Consider the following 17,244-nt stretch of genomic DNA (forward strand, 5'->3'; position numbering starts at 1 on the left):
GGAAATTCAAGTGTATGTTTGTTGACATATTTACAGACACGTCCTGTTAGCCTTTGACCACTGTGGTGTATCCTCTGTTCTGTAGCTGCATGTTGGCATCTATTTATTACCTTGAAAATGATTGTTTCAACTTTCAACCCATATTTAAATGACTGCGGAAAAATGGATGCACATGTTGCTAAGTCTGAACCCTTTTTAAATGTCTTTCGATATAGATCAAGCTCACAGGTTACAATAAGGTGTCGAGGGAACAGTGTCGACAAGGTTTGAACAGTGCAAGGGAGCTTTTAATCCGAGCAAGGTGCTATAATGTGTTAGTATCGGATATATTTTTTAAAGTGTATCCGGAATATGCAAGCAGCCATAGGAAAACACAACACCATTTCAACATTTTATCGACTTAAAAATGTTTGTACATTTTTACTAACGTTAACTAGCAGCTAGTTTAATGCAAACCAACACTATCAATAACATTTTTGAGGTTGAACTGAGTACAATAGCACACACCTAGAGGAGTTATTTAAATCGTCTTCCACTCAGATAGTGTATCCTAACCACAAACAGTCAAACAAGCAGACCAAAACATATATAAAACAGAACACTTCCTTAATGAACATACCATGACATTGTTTCCCTCTGTCTGTTCTCGCGATGCATCGTGAGCACGGACCAGACTTTGACTATGGTGTGTAGGAGGGGAGTGATGTTTTCACGGTGGCAGACGCTAACGTCGCGAGCCCAACACAATGTTCATTTGACCGTCTGAGCCGACTTGGTGACCTTGCCCGTGGACGGAGCCTTCTTCTCCACCGCCTTCACGCCCACCGCCACCGTCTGACGCATGTCACGCACCGCAAAGCGCTCTGGGAGGATGGAGAGAATGATCGAATGTGAGTCATACTTCTAATGATTTATTATAAACATATTTCAGTCTATTACAGGCTTTGCAGCACATGATACAATGCTATAGTTGATTTGAACTGTAGCACTTCGAAAATACTAAATGGAACATGTGATTAGTTCTAGACAAGAAGCACCAAGACTGATGAAGGATGGAGATAACTTCTTATCTGATGAACAGAGCAGGTTCTGTAATATATATATGACAAAGATGTACAGTACACGTCATCTGTCCCCCCAATAGGGATCTGGGTTGAGGGCAGACACACACACACCACCTACCAAGTGGTGGGTACTCGGAGAAGCTCTCCACACACATGGGCTTCCCGGGGACCATGGCAACGAAGGCTGCGTCGCCAGACTTCAGGGCCTTGGGGTTGTCCTCCAGCTTCTTGCCCGAGCACCGGTCAATCTTCTCCTTCAGCTCGGCGAACTTACAGGCGGTGTGGGCCGTGTGGCAGTCCAGCACGGGGGCGTAGCCCGGCACTGATCTGACCTGGGTGGTTCAGGATGATGATGTGACTCTATGCTATTTGTTGCCTGTTTAAACGGGGTAGTAAGTGATGTGTGAATTGGACAAAAACAGGAATCAGAACACAGCATGTTAATTGGTGTCTCGTAATGACTCGTTTCAATCCAGACACACAATGTTCTCCACAGCCAACTCTCCTATCCAGACCTGTGCAGTGAAGTTGGCCGCCTCCATCGGTGGGTCGTTCTTACTGTCTCCAGCCACGTTCCCTCGCCGTATGTCTTTTACCGACACGTTGACGTTAAAGCCCACGTTGTCTCCGGGCATGGCCTCGGCCAGCGCCTCGTGGGGCAAAAGTCACCACCATGCCTGGCTTGATCGCGCCCGTCTCCACCCGCCCCACCGGGACCGTACCAATACCTGGGAGGAGGGAGGTGAGAGGCATGAAACCTTTGAGGAAATCTTTCAAGTCTCTCTGAGACTCTCTGAATCCGATCGCACTTGGAGAAATTGTAGCATTTAATGGCAATGTTACCGCCTTCGGCAGAGATCGCATTCAAGGCAAACGCTGCAGATGTCAATTCAATTGTAAATTCCAGTTAAATGTCAAGCGTGCTAGATCTCAGATCGAACGCAGCTCGGATTGAATCCCAGCCTGAGTGTATAACATCAAAAATAAAATGTATGTAAGAGCTGAAAAAACAACTCAAAACCCTTTGGCTTTCAGTGCTGCACAATAGCTAAATTGACTGAATTGAAATGGAATTGTCCCTCGAGCCACTGGCATAGCACCAGTGGTGGGTTTGAACGCCTCCCAAGGCCTCACCCCCTATCTTGTAGACGTCCTGTAGGGGCAGGCGGAGGGGTTTGTCAGCGGGGCGGGAGGGCGGCTGGATGGCGTCCAGGGCCTGTAGGGGCAGGCGGAGGGGTTTGTCAGCGGGGCGGGAGGGCGGCTGGATGGCGTCCAGGGCCTGTAGGGGCAGGCGGAGGGGTTTGTCAGCGGGGCGGGAGGGCGGCTGGATGGCGTCCAGGGCCTGTAGGGGCAGGCGGAGGGGTTTGTCAGCGGGGCGGGAGGGCGGCTGGATGGCGTCCAGGGCCTGTAGGGGCAGGCGGAGGGGTTTGTCAGCGGGGCGGGAGGGCGGCTGGATGGCGTCCAGGGCCTGTAGGGGCAGGCGGAGGGGTTTGTCAGCGGGGCGGGAGGGCGGCTGGATGGCGTCCAGGGCCTGTAGGGGCAGGCGGAGGGGTTTGTCAGCGGGGCGGGAGGGCAGCTGGATGGCGTCCAGGGCCTCCAGCAGGGTGGTCCCAGAGGCGTTGCCGTCCTTACGGGTGATCTTCCACCCTTTGAACCATGTCATCTACAGAGACCAGACCAAACATTAGGAACAAGCCTAGCTTAAGCGTTATGGCCTGCATAAGTAATATGTAATAAGACACCTTGTGAAAACGAACCACTTTTCATACCACGGCAGTAACACTAATTCTAATTCAGTGGAGGTGTGCACGACTGCATCCCTAACTCTATTGTGTAATAAGGTTGCGTCCTAAGAATATAAAGTGTCCTCCTGCCTTGGAAAAAGATAAGGATAAGTATACATAGAAGACTACTAACGTTAGGGCTAGCCTCCAGCATATTGTCCCCATTCCAGCCGGAGATGGGAACGAAGGCCACCGTATCCGGGTTGTAACCAATCTTCTTAATATAGGTGCTGACTTCCTTCACAATCTCCCCATAGCGTTTCTGGCTGTAGTTGGGCTCGGTGGAGTCCATCTTGTTGACCCCTACGATCAGCTGCTTGACCCCTAGGGTGTAGGCCAGAAGGGCGTGCTCACGGGTTTGCCCATTTTTGGAGATGTCCGCCTTGAACTCGCCCACGCCTGCCGCCACGATGAGCACGGCACAGTCTGCCTGTGGCAAGGAGGAGACGGGGAGCAAACATGACGTTTCATGTTGTTTGCATTTGAAAGCAGTTTGAAAGCAGAAAGTGTTACATGGAAAAAATAATCAATTCTTATTCTTATTTCTTGTTTTAGTAAATGGACTCCCAGAATAACCGTTTGATTTTCAGAGTAGCCAATGTAATCCTGCTCAAAGGTTTTGTTTTCTAATAGTATAGAAGACATGTTTAATATGTTTCATGTTCTTCCTTCTTCCCGTTTTGGGGCCCATACGTACAAAATAAGAAGGCCCTTGGCTAAACATTCAGTCAGGGTCCATGTTGAGTGACAGCTGGATACAGTAGTGTCTGCAGCCCATACCTGAGAGGTGCCAGTGATCATGTTCTTGATGAAGTCCCTGTGTCCCGGGGGGTCGATGATAGTGACCTGCTGGATACGGTAGTGTCTGCAGCCCATACCTGAGAGGTGCCAGTGATCATGTTCTTGATGAAGTCCCTGTGTCCCGGGGGGTCGATGATAGTGACCTGCTGGATACGGTAGTGTCTGCAGCCCATACCTGAGAGGTGCCAGTGATCATGTTCTTGATGAAGTCCCTGTGTCCCGGGGCGTCGATGATGGTGACCTGCTGGTCTCAAACTTCCACAGGGAGATGGTGATGCCAACGCTCCCTCTCTGCCTTCAGCTTGTCCAGCACCTAGGCGTACTTGAACGAGCCCTTCCCCATCTAAAGACAGACCAAATCAATGGCAAAAGTCTGTGCTGTTTGTTTGTCTCTTTTGTCTTTGTTATGTTGGAACAAAATTCATAAGTCAATGCTCAGTTCAATGGTATGGATTCAAAGTGGAATCATACCATATCCCTGAAATACCGAGCTTGGTGTAAAGTTTGACAATAGACTCTAGCATATCGATCATGTATAACAACAGGCTAGACCTTAAATACTTTCCCAGCACAGAAAGTTAAGTTACTTGTGTCTGGCCACCTCCATACCTCAGCGGCCTCCTTCTCAAACTTCTCAATGGTCCTCTTGTCGATGCCCCCACACTTGTAGATGAGGTGGCCTGTGGTGGTCGACTTGCCTGAGTCCACATGGCCGATCACCACGATGTTGATGTGAAGCTTCTCCTTGCCCATAGCTGTTCGCTCAGGAAGATACCGGAGTAGATTGTGGCAAGAGGGGTCAACCAAGCTGGCCAAGTTATTAGGAATTACAATGTCATTAACCGAGCAAAATGTTTTACATTTTAGGGGGTATTGAGAAGACAAATATTTGTGAAATTGATTAATACTAGTGACTCGGTCATCGAGAACCATTCACACCCCATAAGATCTCTCTACTCCCTTCCCTGACAATGTGTATAAAGTTTCACTGAGTGGCTTGCCACCATTTTGAGAGTGAGGTCATCAGAATGAAAGAACAGGTGAAAGAAAAGCAGCTATTTCTCAACAACATAGCTGTTATTTTCCTTCCTGGTTCTCAAAGCCGACTCCACCATGTTCACGATGGCCCTGGAGACTGGTGGTTGGGTGTAACAGTATTTGGGGCGTTTAATATTTCAAGAGACAGTCACAGAAACAATGGCCAGTCAATCAATCAATATTATCCCAGGTTACATTCCAAATGGCACCCTATTCCATATTTAGTGCACTGTGCTTTATACAGGGAATAGTACACTATAGCCTGTAGGGAATAAGGTGCCATTTCTGACAACTCCCAATTTTACCTAGGGAACCCCTCCATCCTCATATACTCCCCTAAACACCTGCTACAATTGACACTGAAACAAAGTTTATTTTTTTACATAACATGGCTATTAACAAGATAAAGAAATAACATATGAACATATTATGTGGCGGACTGCAATAGCATCGAATAGTCCCCGCGATATGCAACTGTTCAGGGAAGTCAGGAACTAATACACGCAGTCAGTCAGGAAAGCAAATACCAGCTTCTTCAGACAGAAATTTGCATCCTATAGCTCTAACTCCAAAACGTTCTGGGACACTGTAAAGTCCATGGAGAACAAGAGCATCTCCTCCCAATCGAAAACTTCAACAAGCATTTCTCAACGGCTGGCCATGCCTTCCTCCTGGCTACTCCAACCTCGGCCAATAGCTCCCTGGACCCAAACTGTTACAGACCTATATCCATCCTGCCCTGCCTATCTAAGGTCTTCGAAAGCCAAGTCAACAAACAGGTCACTGACCATCTCGAATCCCACCGTACCTTCTCCGCTGTGCAATCTGGTTTCCGAGCCGGTCACGGGTGCACCTCAGCCACGCTCAAGGTACTAAACGATATCATAACCGCCATTGATAAAAGACAGTACTGTGCAGCCGTCTTCGTCGACCTTGCCAAGGCTTTCGACTCTGTCAATCACCATATTCTTATCGGCAGACTCAGTAGCCTCGGTTTTTCTGATGACTGCCTTGCCTGGTTCACCAACTACTTTGCAGACAGAGTTCAGTGTGTCAAATCGGAGGGCATGCTGTCCGGTCCTCTGGCAGTCTCTATGGGGGTACCACAGGGTTCAATTCTCGGGCCGACTCTTTTCTCTGTATATATCAATGATGTTGCTCTTGCTGCGGGCGATTCCCTGATCCACCTCTACGCAGACGACACCATTCTGTATACTTCCGGCCCGTCCTTGGACACTGTGCTATCTAACCTCCAAACGAGCTTCAATGCCATACAACACTCCTTCCGTGGCCTCCAACTGCTCTTTAACGCTAGTAAAACCAAATGCATGCTTTTCAAACGTTCGCTGCCTGCACCCGCACGCCCGACTAGCATCACCACCCTGGATGGTTCCGACCTAGAATATGTGGACATCTATAAGTACCTAGGTGTCTGGCTAGACTGTAAAATCTCCTTCCAGACTCATATCAAACATCTCCAATCTAAAATCAAATCTAGAGTCGGCTTTCTATTCCGCAACAAAGCCTCCTTCACTCACACCGCCAAACTTACCCTAGTAAAACTGACTATCCTACCGATCCTCGACTTCGGCGATGTCATCTACAAAATAGCTTCCAACACTCTACTCGGCAAACTGGATGCAGTTTATCACAGTGCCATCCGTTTTGTTACTAAAGCACCTTATAACACCCACCACTGCGACCTGTATGCTCTAGTCGGCTGGCCCTCGCTACATGCTAGGTAAAGCGCCGCCTTATCTCAGTTCACTGGTCACGATGGCAACACCCACCCGTAGTACGTGCTCCAGCAGGTGTATCTCACTGATCATCCCTAAAGCCAACACCTCATTTGGCCGCCTTTCGTTCCAGTTCTCTGCTGCCTGTGACTGGAACGAATTGCAAAATAATCACTGAAGTTGGAGACTTATCTCCCTCACCAACTTCAAACATCTGCTATCTGAGCAGCTAACCGATCGCTGCAGCTGTACATAGTCTATCGGTAAATAGCCCACCCAATTTTACCTACCTCATCCCCATACTGTTTATATTTATTTACCTTTCTGCTCTTTTGCACACCAATATCTCTACCTGTACATGACCATCTGATCATTTATCACTCCAGTGTTAATCTGCAAAATTGTAATTATTCGCCTACCTCATGCCGTTTGCACACAATGCATATATATAGACTCTCTTTTTTTTCTCTGTGTTATTGACTTGTTAATTGTTCACACTGCTATGCTTTATCTTGGCCAGGTCGCAGTTGCAAATGAGAACTTGTTCTCAACTAGCCTACCTGGTTAAATAAAGGTGAAAAAAAAAGAAAGTTACAAAAAACTGACAAAATAATGGTATTGTGGCCATCATGAAGCAATGAAAGACATTACGGGACATCAATAGGTAGGCTATTAAAAAGACTACTGCCTTAGTGTACTCCACTATCATGCATGCGTAGTGTAGCTTGCTGGCTTGGTAACTAATTCGCGTTTTCCAAACACATAGGCTACAGCGCCGGTTGATACCCGAGGTATTAAACTGCGCCGTGTAACCTTCCGAGAGCAAAACCCCCTCGTTGTTTTGCTAATAGTGTCAGCCGCGTTATTGTACTTTCCACATGGAGACTGTGTGCAATATATCCAAACCGTTGGACTTGCAGAACACTTTCGTCCAGCGTTATACCGACCTCGTCAGACCATTCCACAGCACACATTTACAAAATGCAGACCATGATTGTTTAGTACTTTAGCCTGTTAGCTAAAACTGGTATCATACCTGGGTTTGTGTAGATGCGTTCGCAAAAATTCGGGCAGTGATCGTGTAGCAAAAGATGCTGTCTGGTTTATTATTAGGGACCCAGTAGTGGGTGCTGCCGGTATTGGCTTCACATCCGTCATTAGTTTAACCCCCCCCCCCCCCCCCCCCCCCCCACACTCGTGGAGAAATTCATGTTTTTCGCCACCAGGTGGTGGTGATGTACCATAATCAGAGAATCAGACCACACCATCAATATGTAACATTGTACCAATTTGTGAACATGATACATATGATTGTCAAACAGCTGTGAATTTGGTATACATTTACACACAAACACAATAACAGAACACACATACAAGCGCAGTCAAACAGACATACTGTACACACCAGCAGAGACGACAAATAGTAGAGAACTGTGTCCCTCACAATCACACTACTCTAAAGGCACTTGTTTACCTTGAAATACAGCGTCAACCAGACTGTTGCAGTAGGTGCAAACAGATCTGGAGACCAGACCTGAAACATATGACCAAAGTTGGAAAGGTTCTGAAGTTAAACCTCCCATTAGTACATTTAAAAAAACACAATTATGACCAATAGAAGTAGCTAGGTATATTTGGGTAAAATGTACATAACAATAGTAAATAAACCAAGAGTTGTACTACTGTATACATTTCCAAAACATTTGGTCATCTTAATATATATTTTCAAAAAAGCACTTTCAAAGAGAAATAAAATGTTTTTAAAAAAATTGAAAAATACTATGCTACCAAGGGCCTGTACCTTGGTAGCTGTTAAAATGAAAACATTGCATCATCCCTCAGAGATGCTTATAACGTAACCTCACTCCACCAAACTGATAGCTTTTCGCTACCGTAGTTGGCTAAGACGTTGTCAAGAGGCCGGTCACGTGTGTTTGAGCAGAGGCGCCCGTTACAAAAGGCTATGCATTCTATCGTGTACATACCGATGTGCAAAACAATACTGTAAAGCTTCTGCAAAAGTTAAATGAGTCGATACTGTAGCAAGACCAGAGGAACGGAGTTAGTAACAGTGTGTGTGTGTCATTTCAGCCTCACTATCTGGTTCTAGGTAAATACTCTCTGGTCTTCCGTTCAAGTGTGAGCAGCCAGGATACTGGAAGGTACTTTACAGATGGTCAAAAGTCAGTGAACAAGTCCAGTTGGCTCAAAGCACGTCAAGTGCTTACTGTCGAGCTGAAAGTACTTTGTCGTAACTTGTTAGCCAATCGTTTCGTATCTTCACTCCAGAGTGTTCCCCATTAGGTAACGTCACTCCAGATTTGGGAAGAGGTCGAGCCAAGAACCACCTCCGGCGAGCAAGGCCACTCTCAATCGTTTATTCTGGAAAGAAGAATAACATTAGCAAATGGACTAATGATTACATTGCACTAATGTAGGCCTACAAATTATGACTACATAGACAAAAAACGTATTGGTAACATTTCTCAAAAAAGCTGCAGCATATCTAGAGTCTATCTAGAGAATATCTTTCAAGTTCGCAAAACAAATAAAAATCTCCTGTCCTACATTTTACACTGTTTGTATGGTAACATTAACAAGTAACTTTTCTGAGCTTTGATGGCACCAGGACTTACTCTAGAGTCTGTAGTTTGTAGTGTGGGTCATCCCTGATGCCGGAGAGAATTCTCAGTCCTTCTTCTCCCGTGTCGTTTCCCATCAGGCCCAGCTCTGTGATTTTGGAGCAGCTGGACTTCAGGGCTACGGCTAGGGAGGAGCAGCCCTTTACTGTGATCCCACAGCATCTCAGACTGGGGGGAGAGGGGACACACACACACACACACATTCACCTTACTCAACAATGCATTATAAATGAATTTGTGTGTGAATATGCTTAGAAGTATTAAAACTGTTAACATGTTACTTACAACAGTCTCTCCAGTTTACAGGTTGTTGAGGTCAGTCCCATGCAGAGTGCATTTACACCGCTGTCTCCCAGTTCGTTTCCAGATAGATCCAGCTCTTTCAGGACGGTGAGACTGGAGCGGAGAGCTTCGACCAGCTCTGGACAGCATAGCTCTGTCATCTTACAGTCACTCAGTCTAGGTGGATGTGTGTGTGTGTGTGTGTGTGTGTGTGTGGGGGCAAATGTTCAACAAATACGCACAACATTAGTATGTTATTTGATTTGAGTATACTGTCCCTATAAAATCACACATGATGTGCCTGTTGATGCCATTTCAATGTAAAAATATATCTATCAACTAAACTATTCAATGGTGAACCATTAGGCCTTCTACAATTGTACAGTCTAATCGCAGTGCTCACCGTAGGGTCTCCAGTGAAAAGCGTACAGTTTTGAGGAACAGGAAAAACGCGACAACACCTGATCCCAGGTGGTTCCTGCTGATATCCAGCTCTTTGAGGAAGGTGGGGCTGAAACTGCACCCTCCAACCAGACATCGACAGCCTCCAGACGTGAAGCCACAGCTCGCCAGACTGGAGAGAGAAGGGCAACACTCGTCAATTGAATGATTAATTAATCAATGATTTTATTCTTTAATATGTATGTGTTGTATCCAAGGAGGTTGGAATAAGATAAGGGCAAAATACATACGTCCTGAACAGAATTGGACAAGTTTGAATGTACTATTCAGCTCATTTGGCAGGCAAAGCAAACTGGCAGCCAGCGGGCCAAATTCGGCCCGTGACGGATTTGTTTTTGAATCGCCAAAATTGTCTAATTTGTTTCATAGGGGTGTACATGGGATTGGGCACAACTCTCTGCGAGCTAGCTAGCTTACTTGAGTTTCTCCAGTTGACAGACAGGCACGCCGAAGGCTTTGCAGAGCATCTTGACCCCCTCGTCCTTCAGGTTATTGTTGCTCAGGTTGAGCTCCCTCAGACTGGGGATGTTGGCCAGACACCTAATCATGTTCTCACAGCATTTCTCAGTGAGCTGACAACAGTACAACCTGGTGGTGGAGGGAAAATGTATGGTACATTTACTACAGTGAACATTCCACTTTAGAATCAGTGAGGTGGAATGTGTGAGTGTACTACAATACTCCAGGCAGTACTCACACCAGTTTGTATATCTGGGTTGACTTCAGTATGTCCATGAGCATCTTCACCCCCCGGTCTCCCAGGTCATTCATGCTGACGTCCAGCTCTCGCAGGTGTCTGGGGTTGTCTATCAGCAACACCGCCAGAGCGCGACTAAGCTCCAGGCCCAGCTTGCAGTTTGAGAGCCTAACGGAGATTACAATCAAATTTGAATACAACTATTTCCTTACAGAAGGGAACTTAATTTGCATCAAGTCACAATATTAACACGAAGGAGAATTTAATTAAATGATATGACAAGTGGGGGTAAAGCAAGCCAAGACAAAATCAGAACAGGTTCCGTGGACATTTACTCACTTCAGGATCTGCAGTTCACACTTAACAACCTTTAGTCCGTCAACGAGATGAAACACCCCCGATTCTTCCGGTTCGTTGCCGCTCAGATCCAGCTCTCGCAGGTGCGAGGGGTTGGATTTGAGAGCTTTGGCCAGAGCTGCAAAGCCATTCTGTTTCACCCTGCAGCCGGACAGTTTCAGTCTCTCCAGTCGGCAGTGTTGCTTGGCCAAGCCGGCCGCCAACAGCTGCACTCCTGAGTCCTTCAGCGTGTTGAAACTCAGGTCCAGAGTTTTCAGATTGGACACCTTTGAGGTGAGCGCCGAGGCCAGCCATTCACAGGATTTCTCAGTCAGGTTGTGATACGACAGCCTGGTGGGAAGGAGGGTTTATGGAATCAAGAAGCACATTATAAGTCATACTAGCAGCCACTTGAACCACCAAAACTGTAAGACGAGCCCAACAAACTTGAATTAACACATTTTTGATGACAATTATCTTGTGCGTTACCGACATGTCATATAGATATGTAATAGCTGGTATTGTTAAATGACCAAGTACTTACGTGGCGGTGTGGGAAGCTTTGATCACTGGCAGCATCCTCAGAAGTTCCTCGTCTCCTCTGTTCTCTACATCCAACCCAAGCATGTCTATCGACCCAGACAGCGATGCCAAAAAGAGAGTGGCCAGGTCGGACCAATGTGCAGGTGGATATTTGGCATCTGGGGGGGTTCCCGTCTGGAGAAACTGCACACTATCGTTGTCTAGAGAGTAGTCTTTCAGTTCCCTCAGGCAGTTCAGCAGGTTGAAGGTCCTCGGCGAAGTGGGATTCTCCAAGACCTTCTTCTTGATGTACACTAACATTTCCGGAAGGGCAGTAGACGGTGTGAAGCCAGCCTCGGAGAACATCTGGTTAAAGTTCTGAGCAATGCCGAGGAGGAAGCGAAGGAAGAGGTCCATGTGTCCGGTCTTGCTCCGCAAAGTCATGTCCACCGCGCTCTTGAGTTGGGTGGCATCTCCAAAAAACCAGAGAGTTCTCTCGATCTGGGTTTTCCGGTTGACAGCCCGGTTTTCGTCTTGGCTGCCAAAAGATTGAAGAAACCGCATTGCGGCAAAGAACTCCTGAATGGTGGTATGCCCAAAGTAGTAGATCTTCTTTTGGTGCAGCCCAATATCCTCCCTGAAGATGGGTATGCTTACTTTTGCGTACACAGCTGCCACTTGGACATCAATGTTGCACTCTCGTAGGTCTTCCTCGTAGAAAACCGTGTTGCCTTTCACCAACTGCTTAAAGGCTAGTTCCCCCAATTCGTCAACTATCTTTACATTGTGGTTCCCCATTTGTAACAGGATGAGTAGGTCGTTAAATAATGGAGTTAGTGCGACAGGTTCGCATGTTTTGTCGGGTACATATGTCTGTTTCTCGAGGATTGACGCTGAGATTGAACAGATAAAAGGTATCTGGCACAAGTTGTAGAGGGCCTTCGAGTTCTTCAAGTAGGTGATAACTGCTGTGGCCTGGTTCTCGTCATTGATTGCTCTCCTGAAGAACTCCTCTTTCTGGGAGTCGGTGAAGCCTTCAATTTCTGACACTCTGTCAATGTACTGAAGAGGGATGCGATGGACTGCCGCAGGTCTGGATGTAATCCATATGTGAGCGACGGAGGGAAGGAGATTACCGTTAATTAGGTTTGTCAGCAGTGCTGGCACGGAGGAGGGCTCTGTGAGATCGGTCACTATCGGGCTGTTCTTGAAGTCGAGAGGACGTCGAAATTCATCCAGCCCATCAAGAAAGAACCCAACTCTGCAGTTGTCCAATTTGTAAATTCCAGGTTCTTTCAATTCTGGGAAAAACTCATAAAGAAGTTCTACCAGACTCAGTCTCTCCTTCAGCAAATTCAGCTCCCGGAAAGGAAGGGGAAATATGAGTTGGACTTCCTGGTCTCCTTTTCCCTCTGCCCAGTTAAGAATCATCATTCGCACATGACTAGTTTTGCCAATACCAGCGACGCCCTTTGTCAGAGCTGTTCTGATAGGCTCATCTGAGTTTAGGAATGAACATGTTCCTTGATGTCTTCTCCTGTAACCTGGCTCAGATAGAATATACTCATGTTGGTTCTCTTCACTACTTTTACCAGCTTGATAGTGGAGATCACAATGAATATAAAATGTATGCTCAGTTTCTCCCCCTGGTGGACTTTGGTACTTTTTCTTCAGGATGGCTTTTAACTTACTGCGGAGTTTTCCCACATGGGAGGCAGCAACTTTCCTGTCAAATTGGCAAATAAAAGTAGATATTATTTTCTACATGCAATATGAAATACGAACGCTTCAATGAACATGCCCTACTGTGTATTCAAAATGATATTAATTTTCAATAGACTAATTTTGATCTGGTCCTCTGTTCTTACTGTGTGGTGAATATGATTATCATACCTTTGTTCAGTCAATCGTTTTTTCCCCCCAGGGCAAAACATTTCCCTGGATTCAGAGGAGGTAGATCTGTTACTACCAACGTTTGTGTCCCTCCAATTTCTCCAGAGACAGAATCTGTGTAGAATGCAGTAAGACAGGCTAGCTGGTCCCTCATGTGATGACACCTACAGGGAGGTCGCACTACCAACCAACCACTGACCCGTAAAACAAACAGAATATTGTGATTAGCAAGTGGTACTGCCTGCATGTAGGTACACTAGATCACTGATGTACTGCCATTACTCCCTAAATCGTACTGCCTCTCATATGGGAAATTATTCATTAACATGTTAAACCACAAATTATTCTAGCTAAGATTTCCACCTCAGCTTCTCATTGGTAACCTGGGTATGTGTTAACATTACACTCCGTGACTTATGCCAAACAGTTTGGCATGACAAGGAGTGGCATGATGGCACAAACAAGACTGCCACCCTAGGCTAGCTCGTCAGTCGTGCTTTCAAACCTTGATTTTTTGGGGGGGAATTTTACCTTGTGAAATTAAGGCAACCGTTTTAACTAGCAAGCCATTGTAGCTGGCTATCCATTGTTTTAGTCATGTAAATATCAGCTAGCCAAGTTAGTACGTGCCCTGGCTTGTGCGAGCCAGAACGTTTCATAGGCTCCTGCCCTAACTCCTGTTTCTGTAGCGCAGGGCAGCTTGGACAGGACGCTAGTCTATCGCAGGGCCTTTACCACCCAACTATCTCCTTAATATTGAGTGCCGAGCAAAAATGCATCAAGTCCTTTTTTTACAGTCTTTGGTATGACTCGGCCAGGGATTGAACTCACAACCGTCCAATCTCAGGGTCGACACTAACCACAAGGCCACAGCGTTAGCCAAGTTTGAGGACTGATCAAATAATTTGCTAACTTTAGGGACGGTATCATTATCGATGTGGCCTGTGTAGCTAACTAGCTGGTATAGCTAAATAGCTGACAAAACACCGAATCTACTTTAGCTTAACTACAGGTCCTATTAGGAATCAGTCTGGGCTAGAGGACTAAACTCAACTCCATAGCTAAAAGCTACAGTAAATGGCTACGATAATGTACAGGCTAGCAGCATTCATCACATTCCACGTTTCGTTGCTGTAAATTACAAACAACCACCGAACTAATGCAATTCCATAGTTATGTACTTACATGCTTGCTTTTCTCCGTCTTATTCAATTTCACTAATTCATCTCGATAAAGTCATGTTTTTGAAAATGCGCAAATGAGAAGCAGACATCTTCTTCTTCTTCTTCTTCTTCTTCTGCTTCTTCTATGATATCATGACGGACTGCAAACACTCGTTAAAGCGGATGCCGCCACCTACTGTGCTGCAATGTACGATCATTCATGATCTGCCCAATTCTGTACTACCATGAAAATAAAATTCAAAACCAAATGAATCCCTAACTTCTACCATACCCTTCCCCCTCCCCCAAAACCCAACCCCATTAAACTTGATCTATATCATGCTGAAACACGCCCTTAGAATTGTTCAGCATGTCAACAACCATTTCAACAGTAACATCTGTTACCCTCAATATTTCTGGCATCTCTGCTCTCCACAACCCAAGTCATATTGATAACCTTACCAATCAAAACTATGTAGTCATCTTTATTCATTATCAAAGTGTCCTTTGACAAGGCACATTCATGAGCACAAGATGTCTGAACAGGCCTGGAGACCATGCCAGGACCATCAGAAGTACCAGCCCTGACACTCAGTCCACTTACTACAGGAACATCCATGTAACCTCCACCAGTCTGCCCTGTAGTTCTACCAATCTGTTTTATGGCCTCTGCATATGATACATCATGACTTATCCCATATCTCTGAGCCTCTAGCCTCTCTCTGTGCCCGGCATCCATCAAATGCTGCACTGTGTTCTAACAGCTTAGCCTAGGTAGCCTATACCAGAGGCGTCACCGCAGGACCCAGAGTGGGGTGGTGGAAAAAAAACATATGGGGCCCATAGTTTTTCCTGATTTGCGAACCTAACCAGGTAAAACTCTGGAACGTCTGACGTAATGAATCTAAAAAGGTTTCATCTGGGCTATGATAGGACCCGAGTTTTTCTAATCAGGTCACATGTTTTTTTTTGTGTTTTTTTTCGGAAAAAAATCTAATCAACGTGTATTTGTCACGTGCGCCGAATACAACAGGTGTAGACTTTACAGTGAAATGCAATAGTGCAAAAAAAGGTATTAGGTGAACAATAGGTGAGTAAATAAATAAAACAGTAAAAAGACAGGCTATATACAGTAGCGAGGCTATAAAAGTAGCGAGGCTACATACAGACACGGTTAGTCAGGCTGATTGAGGTAAGGAACTTGACGCTCTCCTGGACTTTGGGGGGGATGAAACCCCTGTCAAAGTTCAGCAAACGTGTACTTCATATGAATTATATTTTAAAGAAGGACTAGGGGGTTTCCTATACACAGAGAAAGCATCTTGATGGACAATAAAACGCACAGGGCTGAGCTTGCTTTATGCAAATTTGCATCGTATAGTTCTGACAATGAAACTGCAGACATTTTTTTTTTTTTTATGTACTCAGTCAGCTATCGTGTTTATTGATTAATTCAAGTTAATCATTTTGGATTGAAAAAGTCATGGTGGCCCAAGAATTTAAAACCAAATTTGATCCCATTCACATTTTCTCACAAACAAAATGGACTATACTGTATTTGAATAAACTAAACCAAAAGATTGAAATGCGCTGCGGCAAATGTCGCCTCTCCACACGTTTTCCGGTGACCCCGTTATAGGTCATGCTGCTTGACAACATTTAGAGTTTTAGACCTTTATAATAGCCTAGGTTGTTCTGTTTTAATTGAGGGAAAGAAACACCAACATGTAAATGGTAATTCCATTTTATCTGTAGATTTTAGCGAAAAGAACGATACAGAAATCACATTCACCGTAATTGAATGTAGAAGCATCTTTTTATAACATCCGCTTTTATGTTAGACTAAGTGGTCAACCTAGTAGGCTATAGGTGTTCCAAAATTCGCACTGTCAATAGGGCTAAATGGGCCGAGAGTCATCTCCGTGTACAACGAGCAAATGTAAAACGATAACGGTATTATAAAATAACATATCAAGCATATAACAAGTGTCAGTCATAAAAACAGCCTGTACTGGTGTCAGTCATTAATGAACTAGTTGTGGCCTCTCTCGGGCACGTGCGCCTTTACGCTTAGCAGCAGTTATTCCGTTAAACAGAAGAATCTCTTACAGTAACATGGCATAGCATTCAACACATCTTTATTCTGGAATGAGCACTTTCCGCAGACAAATTTCTTCCCGCAGAAGTCGCAGTTTTCTTTCCGTGCGCATCCGTCCACTGTCTCTTCTTCTCGGAAGAGCGGTGGTGCGTCATTTGGCACGTCGTGCGCTGCTGCCTTGCCCCTGGCGCTCATGTGGTTCTCACGAAGCGCCAATGCCAACTGCATGATGAAATCTATCCTAGTGATTGTCTTACCCGTGCACAGGGTGAACAAAACGTGCGCGTTGATAGCAGCCAGGCCAAGCAAGTTGTAGAATACGGCAACGGGCCAGCGGCGAGTACTCCCTTTCACCGTGAAATGTCTGGCCATCGTATCCACACCAACCTGGAATAGAATACAATACCTTTGAATTATTTTGTACAACAGAAGAGCACCGTGCATGGCAGCTGTATGCCAAGATGCGTAATAGCCTAACGTTATAACATACCTGTGTGTTGTTTTAGTGCGTCAGGGTCTCTGGTTCTCTTTGTGTCACCGCCAATTGCAACGGTCAGATGCATAGTACTCAGGATACAGACGTTCTCTCTTGGCTTACATCTGTAAACCGTAAGTGTTGCTCTGTCGTGCTTCAGCACCGCTGTGGATAACAGCCCTGCTTGTGACGGGTTACATGCAGATGGGGGCAGCTCCCGTATCATCTTATTCACCACCCCCTCCAGGCTT

The 17,244-nt window shown here is 45.6% G+C and overlaps 1 protein-coding gene and 1 pseudogene across 1 annotated transcript; both read right to left on the bottom strand.

Moving 5' to 3' along the window:
- Positions 1–750: 750 nt before the first annotated feature.
- On the bottom strand, positions 751–4,413 carry LOC139423509 (elongation factor 1-alpha 1-like; annotated as a pseudogene).
- A 3,084-nt stretch (positions 4,414–7,497) lies between these two features.
- Positions 7,498–14,575, bottom strand: LOC139424535 (NACHT, LRR and PYD domains-containing protein 12-like). The gene is made up of 10 exons (XM_071176468.1): positions 14,443–14,575; positions 13,258–13,451; positions 11,387–13,090; positions 10,846–11,193; positions 10,507–10,674; positions 10,227–10,397; positions 9,751–9,921; positions 9,351–9,524; positions 9,060–9,233; positions 7,498–8,805 (listed from the first exon to the last, which is right to left on the bottom strand). Exons 2-10 carry the CDS (start codon positions 13,296–13,298, stop codon positions 8,793–8,795), a joined length of 2,964 nt encoding a protein of 987 aa, XP_071032569.1. The 5' UTR covers positions 13,299–13,451; positions 14,443–14,575; the 3' UTR covers positions 7,498–8,792.
- Positions 14,576–17,244: the final 2,669 nt, after the last annotated feature.

Source organism: Oncorhynchus clarkii, chromosome 13 (genome assembly GCF_045791955.1).
Source record: "Oncorhynchus clarkii lewisi isolate Uvic-CL-2024 chromosome 13, UVic_Ocla_1.0, whole genome shotgun sequence".
NCBI lineage: Eukaryota > Metazoa > Chordata > Actinopteri > Salmoniformes > Salmonidae > Oncorhynchus > Oncorhynchus clarkii.